General features: G+C 31.4%; 1 protein-coding gene across 1 annotated transcript in view; it reads left to right on the top strand.

Annotated features, from left to right (window-relative positions):
* Positions 1-17,938, top strand: part of Sol1 — a 365,472-nt gene that overhangs the window by 13,825 nt on the left and 333,709 nt on the right. Inside the window, exon 3 of the mRNA XM_068770529.1 lies at positions 12,076-12,256. Coding sequence (XP_068626630.1) covers positions 12,076-12,256 — 181 coding nt within the window. The remainder of the gene's footprint in view (positions 1-12,075; positions 12,257-17,938) is intronic.

Below are 17,938 nucleotides of genomic sequence, written 5' to 3'. Positions count from 1 at the left end.
CCTCGGAAATACTCCACTGATTAAAATCTGTAAAAAACAGCTGACCTTGTACTCGTCAACAACACTAGCTTTTTCTTTGAAAAGAACGAAGTGATTACCATCTATTTCTAATTCTGTTATCAATTCAATTAAGTTTTGAATTTAGAATTTATTCTTATCTCCGGTCTTAATTTACGAAATTTGATTCTAGAATAAATCTGAATTTTTTAAAGTTCGCAATTGAAAAACTTATTTTGTGAAATTTACTATAATAAATAAAAATCGAGAATTGAAAATTAACATCGACGTCAATATATCACTTTAGTTTCACTACTCAATGAACTATAAGAAATTTGTCGAAATTGAAGGTCAAAATATACGAACTCTTGAGTTGATGAATCTATTTGTATACGAAGACGTTTGAATTACACAAACATACCCTGTTTAGATTCATAATCGTCTTTTGGTTACCTGAGCTCCTTTCAATTCCTTTATCTGGTATGTTTAATGCTTATGACTAAATTTACGAGTGATTCTCATTCCACCTCAATTGTTCATTGTGATATTTTAGGCGAGATAACATGAACCACTTTAAGTTATTTGTTTTACATCTACCACACGATGTATGTGTTTTTAGAAGTACATACACTACATATAAGTTATCTAAAATTATGTCCTACCTATATTGGAGATTGTCGATAGGTTTTATACTTAGAGTATAATAAAAATTAAATTCACATTTATGAGATTTCTTATAAATGTATTTATTTTATTATTATGAGGCTTCTAATATACATTTCTACATTTGTTTACGATAATAAGCTAATTAAGTCTCTTTAGTTGCCTCAGAGTTACATGCCCGAAGTAGCCCAGAATATCCTTGTAACAGACGGAGAAGAGCCAGGTCTTTAGACGAAGTTAATCGATATCTGATCTGTTGGTTCTCCTGAATAATATGGTAGCATCCTTTTCCAGCGTCATTTTTCAAAAGCATCTATTGTTGTTTGATCTGCAGTGCCGATTGTCCAGGATTCAGATGCGTGTAGGAAGGTTAAGGATATTAAAGTTCCTACTAGTCTGTTCTTTGTAGTGTTGGGGACTGTTTTATACTGCCATATTCTCTAATAATATAAGCACTCAGAATAAAAGGTCTTAGAGGCCCGTGGAAGCAAATCGTCTGATCTACTAACTCTTTCAAGGATGGGCGCGATCTTCAGCAACGAAGATAAATGATCATAAAGAAGAAATCGTCAGTAGAGCAAATGACTTTAATTAATTTAATTTTGAATTCTTGACTTTTATTTCTGTGTACAGTTTTATTACTGTCTTAAGAATATTATGATTGCGAACACAAAAAAAAAATTAGTATAGTGCTCCTTTTAGACGATCGCGCTTCTTGGAATCCTTATAGCATTAAGTTAAACAATGATGGGAAATCTCAAACTGATTATACATTCTATCTCTCTATTCTTCTATCTAATTCTAAACTCTTCTTTCAATTTGGCTTCACGATATACACAAGTGGTCACTTGTTAGGTCACTTTAATCCCAACCTACGTAGACAAGGTAACTTTTGAATTATCTCATATGAAGGAATTAAACATGAGTTACAAAAATGTTACTTTCCCACTAAAGACATTGGCTAAGATTCAAGTTTATTTTATTTTTGTTTTATCAATTTAGCTATTGAGTTATTCCCTTAAAAATATCAAAAGATAAAAGCCGCGGTAACTACACGACTGTATGCAGACGTTAAATTGCACGGGAAACACATTTCCAAAGATATATTGCCCAAACAATGGGTGTAATAACTTTAAAACGTTCTGACCAAAAAAAGTGCGCTCAAAACGGACAAGTAAAATTAGTACGGGCCAAATTTAAAAGAATAGAATTGAAGTTATTTTAAGCTAACTTCATTAGAATCGTATTTAACAAATAAGAAATCTTTAGTCACTTTGAAAATAAGTTAAAGACAAACCCCGAACTAGTTAAAATCATTATACGAATTTTGAGATTACAAAAATAATTATGATCATATTTAAATTTTATTCTTATTTCATTCATTATTTCGAATTATATTTCGTTAACGTAAATTCTCTCATTTTTACCTAAAATCTATTTTCGTAAGCAACTTCGCATAAAATTATTAATCGAAAAGGGTTTAACGGGGAAATTTCGGGTTATCCGTGTAATCCCTGCCCATAGAGCGGTAATGAGTACAATGACCGCAACATACATTATTCGTGGAAGGTTATTATCGATGAGATTGTTAAATGCTATATTAACGCTTTAAAATAAACAGCTTTCATTAAGGAAATGGTAAAAGGTAAGTGGTAAAAGGTGAGTCATATAAGGTTCGAAAACAACTATAAAGTGCTGTTCGTGTACAATTCTTACACGAAGAATTAAAATCGTACATTTTTTATGCAAATACAGTAAAGTTAATAGCAACATGCTATTAAAATAGCAGATATAGCGCAGCAGATTAGCAAGTAGAAGTAGTATTGAGCAGACTATATAGTGCGCAGGCCGGATGGCTACTGAAACCTTAAGATTCTGAGTGAAGAATATGGACTTGGAAACGCAACGTATGACGTCCACTCGCAAAGTGAACAAAGGATCTTGTTAAAACATAAGAGTCAGAGAATATTTTTGTTATGTTCAACAATGGGCATTTTATGGCTGAAATGGTGATGATGATGATAAATATTTAATGGAATCAGGCTTTATTTTGCGGAAGTCCATCCTAAGTAAGAAAAGGACCAATATTAGCCACTCCCTACATGCAGTGGTAGTCGTGCAACAAAGTGCACCGCCCGCCAGCCCGCCGACAAATGCGCATGCACGAAACAATGCGAATTACACAACTGCCACCGTCAAATCACACAACACGTGTTTCACCCCTTCACGGGGCATCTTCAGGAGTTATGTTACAACGATTAGTGCCACACTCTGAGAGACTCCGTGTTTGCGGAAGTGACTTAATATTGGTCCTTTCCTTACTGATGATGATAAAAACTATACAAAGTACAGGTCTGATCTTATGTACAGTATTAATGTTATGTAGACATGCTGAGGCTTAAGTTGTTTGCTTTGTATTTAGTGTAGATTCAAATACATCGGTAAGGTTATGACTAAGATTTACCTCATTATTAATTTTGTAATTGATTTGGCACGCTAAAGAACTACGATCGTGCCTTAAGATTTTGGAGTGGTGACCAAGGTCTGGCAAGCGTAGCGTATTACTACAAGGTAACTTTGTTAAGGCCGTTGAAAGACGCTGGGTATAGTCCGTGTCTAATTGGTTCATCGTATATGACATTGAATGATGATGTTGATATTTCGATTTCGATACCGATGTTGTTTGCTTGTCTTGATGACGCAATTTAGGAAGTTCGCAAGGGAAACAAACAATTTAATTCAACCATTATTTTTTAATAACGGATGTACCGTTAAGACGTATCGCATGGATCCATACTTTATAGTGGACAATACTCGCATACGGACGAAGAACTTGTTTTTACTGGTTTTGGTTTTTTTTAAATGAAAACGTTACTTCTAAGTTAATACTTTACTAAGGCTGCAGGAATTGGAACAAAACAGTTATAGATATATTATTAGGAAAAATGTAAACATTGTACTTTGATGACCTTTTATACAAGCGATGTACGAGTAATAGTACGAAGTAATATAAAAATATAACATATGTCGAGGATGCATTATTAATTGAAACAATGTCAATAATAAAATTGTAATTAATTTAAGTAAAACATATCACATGTGTTTACTTTTCTGAACAATCCTACTATTGGACCACATTAAGAGAATACATTATAAGGTCTCGTCTCTGGAGTGATAGTTCTCAGTCTCATCTAAGGGAATAATCCTATTGATCCCAAATCACTAAGTTGTCGATTTGTTTACCCATTACGATTGCTTTATGTTTATACTTTGAAACTATTGTGTAATATTGTACTTTGATTTTTGTAACGACCTTTACTTGACAACGTCGTATTATACGAGTACATGTTTAAAAGAAGAAAATTAAGTTTCAATTAAGTTCAAAAAGTTTTTTTGTTAGATTTAGAAAAAAGATATGTAAAAATAGTGGTTCGCTGTGTTTATTTCGCCTGTTCTTTTCCAGTATGAAAAATGTATTAACCGAACAGATGGTAGACCCAATGTGCTAATTAATGTAAACAATTAATAAGATAAATAAGATTTTTTTTTATTTAAATATGACAAGATAAATTAACTTAAGATATCTCTGCTAATTATTTTGTTATCGAACATTAGTTTTGTAAATCCCAATAAAATAAATATGGATGTTCCATTACTACATGGTTTAGAAACAGAGAGTCATTTTACGTTATATTATCACATGACTATGCTTTTAGCGATGTGTTAGGTAGCCCCTTATGTAAATAATTTAACTTAATGATCTCACCTTTGTAAGCATTATACAGTACTAAAATATTTACGTGTCAGCAATCATAGCTAGTCAGGGTCAATTTATGTGTATGTATTATTATAATACGTAAAATCTTTAAAATTAATAATGTCTCATGTGGAAACATACATTGATAGTGTTTAAAAAATGTCACCACACAAAATTGGTAGTTTATATAGATTCTGCTTCTTAAGAAAAACTTGTTATTGTACTAATACTATTCCTTTGCATACAATTAATAATATTACGTAATCTTAATATTATTAATTGTATGCAAAAGAAATCTATCGTATCGTAAGCTCTAAATATTATATAAAAGTCAATAAGTTATTAAATAAATGAACGGTCTTGCTTTTGGACAAGAGTAACAACAAAGCGACAGAAACTTGTCACGCGCCAGTTGCGACTGGTCCAGTGTAAACAGAATTTTGTATATAATTATTAGGATAATAATATAGTAAGGAATAAAATAAGTAGTGAACCTTAAGATACAGGACACAACAGTGTGCTAAACGCCACCTATAATGGAAAATAGATGGCATACACACAAAAGAAATAGTTTTAAATTGTATAAAACTAATTTAAAATAGAACATAATACATTTATAAGGTGCTTTAAGACTCGATCCTTGTAATTAAGAGCAAGCACGGGGTAATAAAATAAAATTTAAAAAAGTTGCAGTAGTAAATAAGTAGACTAAAATAGAAGAGTAAAATTCAAAATAATTTAATACAAACTAAGACCAAGGAATCTGAAACAAAATTCAGAATAATGTTGTAAATAAAACAAAGTACTGACATAAACCCATTACATATATAAAAGGATTCTGAGAACTAGCGGTTGATGTTTAAGATGACGATAAAAAAAACCAAGGAAGTGTGAATAAAGTCTGTTTAGAAAAATATTGGGATCGCATGCTCCTTGGCTCCTATGTTCCATGATAAATAGATGTTTAATATTCGAATATGTTTATCGGGTTAATTTATTGAGTAAAATTACGTTTAGGTAGCGTAAAATGATTATGCGATTGCATCTGGCATTCGTATAATGTTATCGTCGTTTAAACAAAGATGTGCGCTGGACCAATTCGTTCGAACCAACTTCGCTTAACAAGGAGGATAACTGCAGTAGTTACATTCAACTAGAATTTAAATTGAAATCTAATGTAAACTAGTTCCCGATTGGAATTTGGCCATCGCTTAGAGTTACTCTCATTCGGTTTTGAAGTATTAATTTTGTTAGTAAGGCGAACTACCTTAGATTGACCAGTAAATGTTCTGATATCCGGGATGCAATCATGTATAATCGTTATAATAATTATATAAAAGTAAGACCCATCACGAAGAGGTTTCCCGAGAATGAACAGCAGAGTTCTTTGCGTACCATAATATCACACTCCGATCGCTTACTTGCCTGCCAAGCGCGGCGATTATGGTATATCCTCTCATAATTTTTGGAGATTGCTTATGTGTGTGGGTGTCTATGGGCAGAAACGATTACTATAGATATAACAATTTTCTAAACAGGCCGGATATGTCTATATTTATGTACATAAGTCGATTTGTATTGATATAAAATTATATTAAAAAATAGATATATGCACATGAAAGATACTTCCACCGATGAACTGACTACTTACAATCTCTGGAATTGTATTGTATCAGCATCGGCTGATGCAGACGCTTGTAGTATTTGCCTTCCCCAAAGATATCTATGGATATATATCCTTAGATATATATCCTAATGATATCATTGGTGCTATGGCGGGTTGGCGATTGCAGTGTGGTATTATGATACGCAGAGGACGCTACTGCTCATCATCGGGAAACTTGTGAGCAGTGGTAATCTTATATAATTTAGGCACAACGTGAGAATTATATAAGATTGCTTTCGGTAATCGAACCCGCGACCTACGACTACAATTCTCAGGCCTCTACCGCTGGGCTACCGCTGCTCATACTATAGGACTTAGAGACTTGAAATTTGTACGGTACTCCTTTCTCTGTGTACAGGCCAACTAAGAAGGTTAGCTGGATTTTAGAAAAATTCTACCCGGAAGGAGGGCCTATGGCTTCATACAAGCTTAAAACTTTTTTTAGCGAGTTAAAAATTATCACGAATGTATTTTATGAAATAGCACTCACAAAAGCCTGCGCAGGGTGTGTGAAGTAGGTGGAAAATAGCAACTATATGATCTAAGTATTAACAATCTAGAAAAGTAAGGTAGTATAGTGGAGTAAAAGATTGAAAACATTCAAAATCTGATAATAGCAACCGAGCTAGAGAATGCTAAATCGGTTTAAGTGACAGCCTACATCGAGACTTCTCTGTGACTGACGCCCAATCACTCAATGATCCGTACGCGTAAACAACCTAAGAGATGAGCGGTCTCCCGACGCTTACAATTAAAATTAGTGCAGGCAAATTCACATTTGGAGCGATTTTCAGCACGCGGTTAAAAAGTAGAACAGAGAGGCTTACAGTCAATTTATAGTTTAGGAAAGCTGAAAAGAAAGAAGATTCTTTCTTTCTGAACGATTTTATGTATGATAACATACCGTAAACACATTCTGAATAAACCTGTCCAAAAAATTACTTTAATTTTTTTATTTATTCAGCAATTCACCTAAATATAAGAAGTCGTAAATCATCATTGTGTACTTTGTAAATTCATACATAATATTATATATTCATTCTTGTTTATATTTAAGCTCAAAGTTAAAATACGAAGCAAACATATGAATTTTAATCGGGCGAGTCTTCCACCAGCTGTGGTTGTCTGTGTTTGTTTTTTAAATATAAACTCGCTACACAGATATATCTTTCGTCTATGTTAATTCAAGCTTCGCAAAAAGTTACGTTACTAGCTGGCCACTGGCAAATGAGAATAATCACGGAGTCGACCTTAAAAATGAAATAAAATAAAAAAGTTACTAGTTGGAATTTGTAGGAAACTATAAGTGAAAAAACTAAAGTTTACTATCAAATTTATTTATTTATTAATGTACTCGTGGCCTCCTAATTTAGGGCGACCATTTTCATATGCCATGTTAAGTAAGCCAGAAGAGCCTAACTTAATAGTAACTAGTATTTAATTTGAGCTTCGTTATAAAAGCATGCCTCAACTTAAACATACGAGGGTTCGAAACGTGTTCTGATATGTAAAGTCCACAATAAATCAGACAGTATATTCTACTCACTTTCACAATATACTTAATACAGTAATATAGCAATTGATTTTTAAGCATTATTATCACTTAAAAATGCTTCACACTGTAAAAGGATTTTTAAAATTCTTGTTTAATAAATATTTTTTATTAAAATTTAAATAACATATAATATGCATATTTAGACATTAGAGGAGTGTAAAATGCTAAACCGATTACAACTACCCACGAAAGAGTTTTTATAAAATCATTTTTGCAGAAGTTAACGAATTGTTTAATGATATGCTATGATACATTTTATATAATGGAAAAATATTTGTTTCTTGATGAAGTAAAAGCACCTATTACCGCGGTATGCAAAACTGGCCTTAATTAGTGAATATATTATATTATATTATATTATATTATATTATATTATATTATATTATATTATATTATATTATATTATATTATATTATATTATATTATATTATATTATATTATATTATATTATACGATGGGAGACTCGTCTTTGTGGCGATCTTTAGAGGAAGGCTTTCATGAATGAATAAATACCCAGCAGCCGTCAGTTCGATAAAAGATAGTGAAAGTCAGAATTATTCCTAAAGATTATTTCTACAATAGTAACTCCAAAATATTTGAAATAATAAGTACTTAATATTCATAATTAAAAATTAGCATTGTTTTGACTGTCACTTACTTGATTTGAATGTAACACGCGTTTTATTTTTTTTCTTACGGCACCAATTTTTCTTTGTTTTAAGTATTAATCGTAATAGATCATTTATATGAATTATAATAAATTTATCGAGCAATGGTAACCCAGCGTGAGAGGACTGAGACTTGCGATTGTAGGCCGCTCGTTAGATTCACGGGATGCCGCCGTATTTAAACCACACTCTGTGATAGCCACTGCGCACAAGTTTTCAGAGGATCGGCAGCAACGTTCTCTGCGTACCACACCACATGGAGGTTTCAGAAGTCCTATGATCAACATCAACTTCGTGATAAGTAATTATTTTAAATATATATATATTGATTAAGTTTCGTAAGCTTAAATTGTTTTATTGGAGTACGGTTCGTACAATTTTTTCGATAGAAAACTGTAAAACGAACTTTTGTGTAAACCAAAAATTAATTTTAATTCCTTTACGATTGTAGTACATTTTACTATAGTAACATTTATACTTATTTGATTACAATTTTCAATTAAGAACTTGAATTGAAATTTATATAAAAATAAAATGGATAGTGGTATTTTCTCAACAGCACTTTAAGCACGGCTTCGTGTAACTCTACTTTCTGTTAAGTCGGGGATTTAAAGTTATTCAGTTCTGTGACTTCAGCCATTACTTGATTCCACTCCAAAGAATTCAAGCTGTCTCAGAGACTTACTATACTTGTAAAATTGTTGTACCTCTATACAACAAGACGTGAAGAAAATCTTTGAAAAATAGAGGACACGTTTTTATTAAGTTAATGTTCCCATAATATCTAAATTTATTGGCTACGAAATATTAAAAATTACAACTCGTGCCAGCTTTTCGATATACCTTAGAGCTTATTTTGTTAATTTTTTATGATGGGCATTTTATTTTGTTTTATGGGAACACAACAGTTAATTTAGGTATGTTACAATAAAGGTAATAAATTGCGGGATCGAATCAGTTAATTTATGTTGCAACTGACTTGCACACGAAGTAAGGTTGAATTGTGAGGCCACGATAGCTCTTTCTCTCCACTGGGCATTTGGGTGACAGACTTGGAAGAGTCCATTGCCTGTACTAGATGGAGGGATCGGGAAATAAATTGCGTTAGTTTCTGGCACGCATGTAACACATATTGAATTGACAATCAAGGGGAAGGGTATATTGAACAGAGTACGTCCGTCTTCTGATGATATATATGCATATATATATACATACATGTTTAAGAGTGTGCGACTGTTTCAGAATATAAACTAAGATTTAAATGTCAAAATAGGCTAAAAGGTTATCTGATACTACATATTATATTATTATCAAGGCTCCATGCTTTAATATCACAACATTGTTCGAGTTATACGTCTTTACTTAATAACGACATCGTTAATCATATTAACACATTGAGTCATAACTCCAGGAGCGTATTGTGCGGAAAGTGATTTGTTAGTTTGCAGTACATAACACAAAATATAATTATCTACGTATATAACACGATTATTAAATTATCTACACTGTTATTATATTTTATGTCATAAAGCTTGTTTTCTCATAAAGCCGAAGTAATCAAGCCAAGGTTTTTAAATGTACATTCTACGTTACATGTTTTTAAAATACAAAATAATACATATTATTTTTAAATACAGGCAGTACACTTGAAAAATGCTTCGCTCTTGTCTAATTTTTTATTTGGCCTAACTGGAACGAAAAACAAAAGCGTAAACTTCTTCAATGTTTAAAGTATATTTAAAAAAAGTACTAGGAAAAAAATAATGTCGTTCAAAATTAAAAAAAAATAATCACTATCTTATTTATTATTTGTATCAAATTAAGCAATGCACAAAAACGCTGTCTACAGTAATTCACGTTAAAACTTAAGCACAATCAATCAAACAAGAATTAGGGACGAATTTTGGAATTTATAACGAACTGTAATTTTGTATATTTTATACAATTTCGCTCGGCCGTGGAGTTCTTGTGGCTAGCCAAATTCGACCCACAGTGCGGTAAACCCATCACATTTTCCGGAATTGAAACTGGCCATTATTGAACGTATAAATCTGATTAACATTGGGTATATGCTTTTGATTAAATAGTTGTTACAGTTTATAAAGTAATGTTAAATAAATAGTACATTAAATTAACAGTTTAACAAAGTTATGCTATCATTCTAAATATGTAATATGAATATATTTTTCTTAATTTAGACAAACATTTAAATTCGTAGCAACACAGAGAGGAGAGGGCTATGCTGGGAGTTTTTCTACGAGATCTAATTAAGAACGAGTAGATCCGTAGACGAATGAAAGTAACCCACTTAGCTCAGTGGATTGAACTTGAAGTTGCAGTGGGTAAGTCACATTGCAAATGGGCGATGGGGCCTCGAGATTTTGGGCTGGAGTCCACGCACTGGCAGCAGCAACAAAGGAACGCCTACAAGTCTCGCAGTCGACTTCCCGCGATACACATATTATGCATCTTTTATTTTTTAATACAATGTATTATTAATCAGGCGTAGTTTTGAGTTTGATTGAATATTTATTTTATTTTGAAACGCGCTCTCTCAATCAGAAAAGCCAAGTAATTTTATTTGTGCCTACAATTACTGAAAAATAGAGTATAAGTACTTAAATACCTGAGTCAGTCTCGCTATATTTGAAATGACTCGGTGAAAGCGTTGCTATAATTTTTCAAAATCTTTTAACATTGTTTTGTTACGTCAAAGTTAAGAGAATATTATAATTGTAATAAAGTAAGTAGTAATCATAATAAAGTTTCTTTACTGACTTTTTGTGATTTTTAATAACGGCGATTGTACATAGTTTAAACTTAGCGCATAGAGTTCACAGGGGAATTTTGCGCAGGATTGAAAAGATTCTTGATGATATATTTCAACCATGACTCCTTGTAGCCAAACAAAAGCAAGGCATAAAGTCGAGTGCCCCTCTCGGGCGTCCCTGAATTGAAAAGTTAAACGCTTAATGAACGACAGTTCAAACTGAAGTCTCTAGCGCTTGATGACTCCAATAACAAAAACAAAGCAACGTAAGAGCTCAGCCTAGCTGGAAATTGTAAATCCGGCTTAGGTTACTAAAAGTGCTTTTTTCTTCTGTTGGATTCCATTCATTATGATATATATGACAGTTTAGTCTGTGTGAATAAGCATATTAATAAATATATCAAATTAGCGATGTATATAAGGTAAGCACTAGATTGCTTGTTACTCTAAGGTTCATAAAATTATTAACTCTTTTCTGTTTAGAAAAGTGTTAGTAATTTTATGATGGCATACACAGTTGTTTAACTGTGTATGCCATAACATGTCTCTTATTGATCATATGATAAATTTAAGAAGTTTATTGATCAAAATTTGAAAAAAATCAAATCTTTTAATATAATGAAGGATTTCTAAGAAAGATGATGTCAAATGATTATGATATTAAAGCTAAGAAATGATCAATTTTCTAAGGTCAAAGCAAAAGTGAAAACAGAAAAACAGTTTATTGTGGACCTTTACTAGATCAGGTCGCGTTTGTAACGCTCATAGTTTTTAACTTAGCATCCTTCCTACCGGTTTTGTTTAAAATATTGATTATGACGATTATTATAGAGCAGCTTCATTTAATTCTAGTTTATATCAAGAAGTATTCCTCTGGCAATTCTACTTCTTATAATGTACATTGGTTACTGTAAATAATCCTTTAGTGTTTAAAATGATCATTTTATTGATATAAAAATATTTTAAGTTTGTTTTATTTAAAATATTGCTTTGTTTAAGGTTGTTCCTGCATTCGATTTACGTCCACGTTGGGGAAGGAGCGCGGTACGTTCAGTAGCCCGGACTACCCACGCCCCTACCCCGCGCACGTCTCTTGCATCCTTTACACCTTCATCGCCGGCCCTCATCAGATCGTTGAACTCATATTCACCGACTTCGACATCTACAAGGAGCAACTCGAGTAAGTACTTAGTCACATTCTCTATGTTATTACGGTAAATATGGAAACATGTGTTTGCATACTTCAATTGCAGAATATTCAGTCCCCAATATTCACTTAAAGTAACCTACCTTTTGTTATATTCAAGTTAGTCTTTGATTTTAACCAGAAAAAATTGGTGTTAATACAACAGTTACTTAGCATATAGCAGTATTCATAATTTTAAAAATTCCACAGAGCTTAAAAAGTTTTCAGATAGATACATATCAAATAAATGTTAAAGAAAACAATCTATTGAGACTAAAAAACCTAAAAATAAATTTAAAAACTAAAAAGGTTACATTCGTAAAATAAACATGATTAAGTACATAAAAGTGTGTTTACAAGTGTATGTATATGTATACTAAACAAGAAAGCTAGTACAAATGAAACTAGAACATGATTCTCTTCATCAGGATATACCTTATACGGGTCATTGTACCCGCATATTAATTAAAACACATACACATTAATTTAAAAAAAAATGCTACGGACATAAAAGTCTTTTTTGGATTTACCACTTCACAGACAAAATAATTATAGAGACAATGTATGTTTTAACTTTATGATAAGTACGCTTTCTTTTTTAATTTGATTCAGATTTTTTTGATTTTATAACATGCCAGTTTTTCTATAATAACTTAATTCGTAGTTTGTGAGCAATTGAACAGGTGTTGGTATTCTTACCAAAAACCTACAATCATCAGTTGGTTTGGTTTTTTACCACTAAATTACTTTATTTGATGCAGTATGTGTAAAGTTTTAAACAGAAAATAGAGCTTTCAATTCTAAGCATCGTGCTTGTATAAACAAATTTAAAAATGGCTACGCTATAATAAAATAAAGCGCCCGAAGTGCATTCAGCGCTATAATTTATCGGCAGGTCTTGTGATGATACCTTTTGCACGCATCCACAGCACGCGATGCCAGCACGAAACTCATATTTATATCCAAGGCTACAAAGCTAACGTGTTTATAATAAATTAAATGAAATACATTTATAACCTATCAAGTAGTTGACTTCGGATAATATATGAAAATGGTCTTTGAGGACTTCAACAACTTGATTTTATTTACCACGTCCATCTAGTGATATTAATAAAGAATCTTATGAGTGATGAATCTACTGTCAAGTGTGAATTGTATAACACGTGCCAGTAAATAGGAATAATTGGTTTATTGACCAATAATTCTACCAAACTGTCAAAGCAACCTTATAGAATAACGTAATAAAAAGTCAATTTTTTATATATTTATGGTTAAACTAGGTTGCTTGCAAGAGTAGATTAATATATAAGATAATAATAAAACGACGTGCGAGAAATGTATTTGTCTAAAATTTTTCATGTCATATTTAATACAATAGGTCATACATAGTATGCATCTAAGCTGTTACAAAACTATCGAAAAAAAATCATCATAAATGCGTCCTGACCTCAATTTAAAGTCAAAAATCTCAGCAGTTAATTGTATAGACGCTTACAATACCCAAGATCCATCACCCAGAACTAAAACTAAGAACCAAGTTTTATAGGCAAGTGTTAATAAGGCTGTGTTTCTGTATAAAAACTATGAAGTCACTATATATTATGACGTTATATTTATTTAACATAGACAAACGTGTAAATAGAATATGTCAGCATAACAATTTACCTATTAAGTACGTAACAAAATAAAAAAAATATTATTATTTTGTTTTGTTTTAATAGTTTTTATTAAGTATTCTTAACCATTTGTAACTATGCTTCTATCCAGAGGCGAGCTCTGTTTAAGCTAATATATTTTGCAGTAAAACGAAAATTTTAATTTTATTTTTAAGTTATGCTTAGTTATTACTTAACCGCTATTTTTATTACCAAGTTTTATTCATCGCGCGTCAAAACGTTCCAGTACTCAATCGCAGATTCGATACTGCCGCGGAAATTTGAGTTGGTGACATAAAGAATTAGACAATAATAATTTTAAACAATAAACATATAATGGAACATTGGAAAATTTATCACAGCAATATCATAATAAATTAATCATTTTACTATTCATTATAAAACGCCATCTTTATTTTTAATTAGGGTTTTTAACCTAGTTAGGACATGTCAAACCGCGTCATCTATTTAACACCAATTATTGATGAGTAAGTCCCAATACTGGACCGGTTGTTTATAAAATTCTATGTATATAGTGTCATATTCAGTGACCACGTTTACTACTTTTTCATAAAATACAGTAATTATTTCTAGTAATTATAATTAAATGTTATTAGATATTAAATTTGAAGTTAAATTGCATTGTTAGTGGCATATTTGCTATGATGTACATATTTATAGCCTAGATATAAATGAGGCCTTTCTTACGTTGATTTCCATTTTGGTTACAGATGACGTTATACAAAAGAATAGTTTTATTTAATAGTTTGATGACTTTATTGTATTTTCAAAAAATATCACGTTTAATAGATTGATGATATTAAAAAAATATTTTTAATATCACCAATCTATTACACGTGCTGATAAAAAAATGGTAATTCTTTTTTCAGTACCTCTGCTATAATCAGCTCATAATTCCGCATATATTTTACATCCATTGTTTTTACAGAGTATGTTTACTTTCGGCTGTGCAATCGGATTTGTAAAATGAGCGGAAAAATCGCCACAGGCGGTGTTGCCACTCGAGATCGATAAAAATAGGTTAATATAAACACTACAACCACGACACATGTTCCTGCATGTCTATTTTATCAAAAATATTACTCAATCTCTTTTCAGGTTTCTGAATAAAAACTTTTGGTTTTTGTTTGACGACACTTATTTTATTACTTTTTTAAAAATATATACAAAAAAAAAAGTTTTTTTTTTCTTAGCGCAATACCCAAGTTTCATACTTTTCCTATAGTTCCTGTATTAAACCAAATAAAAACTTTGTTAAAACATTATTTTGTTTAAAAATTGTAATTTCATTGAAAAGAAAAAATTTCACAAGACCGACGACGCGCGACGGCAAAGCGTGCGCTCGAACACGGTCATGCGAGATCTCGGCGGCCTTTTTGTTTTTTTCAACTCGCCGTATTTCTGTGGTATAGAGTATCCTCCGATTACCCGAAAACGATACCGATATCGAGTAAAAACGCCCTAGAGCAAGAGTTGGTATCCGCGGTAAGGCCGCCATCTTGAATTTCGCAAAAGTAATTTTTTTTTCCAAGGTCGTGTGAAGAAATGCGGAAACTCCACCATAAATCACAAACTTCCATCCCGACTCCTTGCGTGAGAACAGTCGCGTCGATTGGTCGGGAAAGCTACAGGATTATAGATAATAAAATACATGTTAAAATAATAAAAGCTAATTGGAATTAAATTATTGTTTATAACTTGGTTAACATAATTAGAAAAAGGTTACATGTTTTACATATAATTATTTTCGGTCCAAGACTGTGTCGTTTAAGTTATATTCTAATTTTTAGAAGAGATACAACTGAAATGAAAATGTAGCCGTATCTACACTTACAGTATTGATTTTAAATATATAATTTAAAATAATTAATAAATATTCATACGCAATTAATTATAGTCATCTTAGACTTTGTTTATTTTTTTAATCTATATTCCGTAGATATTGACATCCGTGCCTTTGTTTCTAAAATTACAATTAATGCCTCCATTTTTTTTTGCTCTTGTTTCTAAATGTCACAGTGTTTAATAAGTTACTCTCGTCTCTGAACCTATTTCCTACTTTAGTTATATGTTATTAGACCTATACTGAGCAGTGATAGCCTAGCAGTAGAGGATTGAGACATAAAATCTTACGTCGCCGATTCGATTCTCGGAATACAGTCTTGTATATAATTTACATTTTGTACAATAATAAAAAAAATATGGGATTACTACTGCTTACAAACAAGTTTCTAAAGGATGGGTAGCAGTGCTACTGCGTACTATAATATGACACTACGATCGCCAATCCACCTGCCTGCCATACGTGTTGATTATTGTGTATCTCTCCATAGATATCTTTGGTGGAGGCCTATGTTTTGCGGTGGGCATCTATGGGCTGAAATATCGATAACTGAATCCATAGCAGAAAGTCCACTTTAAAATTAAAAATAAATATAACATATATATTCAAAGAAAAATTAGGATGAAATTAAACATTTTTTATTAAAAATGACTTTAACATCTGGTTTTTAAAATCTTATTATTGAGTATGGAGGAATATGTGCATATAATATAGTCTTGTTTTGATGGGCATATATAAATATCCACCGATGGCAAAGAAAATTATCGCTTGAACTGCCGGAGCGTTTGGATCAACGACATTGTTATGCTGTTAACCTAATATAAGTTCTCCGAAAGTATGTTACGACACCGAAATTATTTTAGTGATAAACACTACTAGAACTATTTCTTCAACGTACTATATACTATATACTTTTATTTTATATATATATATATATATATATATATTTATATATATATATATATATTTATATATTTTCCCTTCTCCCTGATGGCATGTTAATGTTTCAGATTTAACATATTAATAATGCGGTGAAAGTAGCTAGATTTTTATTTTTTTTTTATTTCTTGAAACTGAGAGCTTTAATTCACGCGAATTGCTTACCCTTGTAGAAAGTTAGGTGGTCACGACTTCTTGGAAGGTTCATTACTGAGCGATTTTCAGAACTCAAGTAATGTAATAATAGTCTCCGCTTTTAATAGTACATTAAAATTTTGCAAAAGCTTACTTTCATCTATTTACTCTATTGTTTTGAATATTAAATTATTTTTAAAAATTTCATTGTGGATTTATCCGTTTTCGTGTATCAATCTGTATCATTCGGTCCTTATATTTTTTTTTTCATTGCACTATAAAATTGAATATATTCGTAATATAATTAAAAAATGTGTGTTTAGTCATCGATGTTATTGTTTCTTTTTTATTTATGTAAATTACATATCAGAAGCCAAGCTACAATATCAAATAGTTATTTTATACAATAATTAAGTGATTTGAGCACGTAGGTCCAGGTTGAGTGTCCCGAGATACAATTTTGATCAATTCACACTTATTGCATTAATTATATGGTATTGCACGTAGTTACTGAAACAGGTTTTTAGAAGATGAACAGCAGCGTCCTCTACGTACCAATACCTGCCTGCCAAGCGTAGCGATTATGGTACACCCTACCATAGATATCTTTGGGGTAGGCCTATACCTTGCAGTGGGTGTCTATGAGCTGAAACGACTATATGATTGAACTACGATATGATTAATCAAGAATGTAACCCGTACTTTGTCCACGGCAAAAAAGTATGGGAAAAACACGATATTTTATTTATACAATATTTAATAATATTAAAGATTGAAAATCATTAAGGCACTAAGAATAAAGTAAAAAAATTCGATTTCCTTAGTGATATTTAATAATATTATTTTAAAGCCTAAATATTCATTAAAACTATTACCTAAAGAGTTCTTTTTGTGTATTGTTATTAAAATCACATTAATCAAGAATGTAACCCGTACTTTGTCCACGGCAAAAAAAGTATGGGAAAAACACGATATTTTATTTATACAATATTTAATAATATTAAAGATTGAAAATCATTAAGGCACTAAGAATAAAGTAAAAAAAATCGATTTCCTTAGTGATATTTAATAATATTATTTTAA

This window comes from Battus philenor, unplaced genomic scaffold (assembly GCF_028537555.1).
Source record: "Battus philenor isolate CCGP_79_NKW_IND1 unplaced genomic scaffold, ilBatPhil1.0.hap1 SCAF_10, whole genome shotgun sequence".
NCBI classification, from domain to species: domain Eukaryota; kingdom Metazoa; phylum Arthropoda; class Insecta; order Lepidoptera; family Papilionidae; genus Battus; species Battus philenor.
The sequence above is the reverse complement of the archived record's forward strand: the minus strand, read 5'-3'. Positions and strand labels throughout refer to the sequence as shown.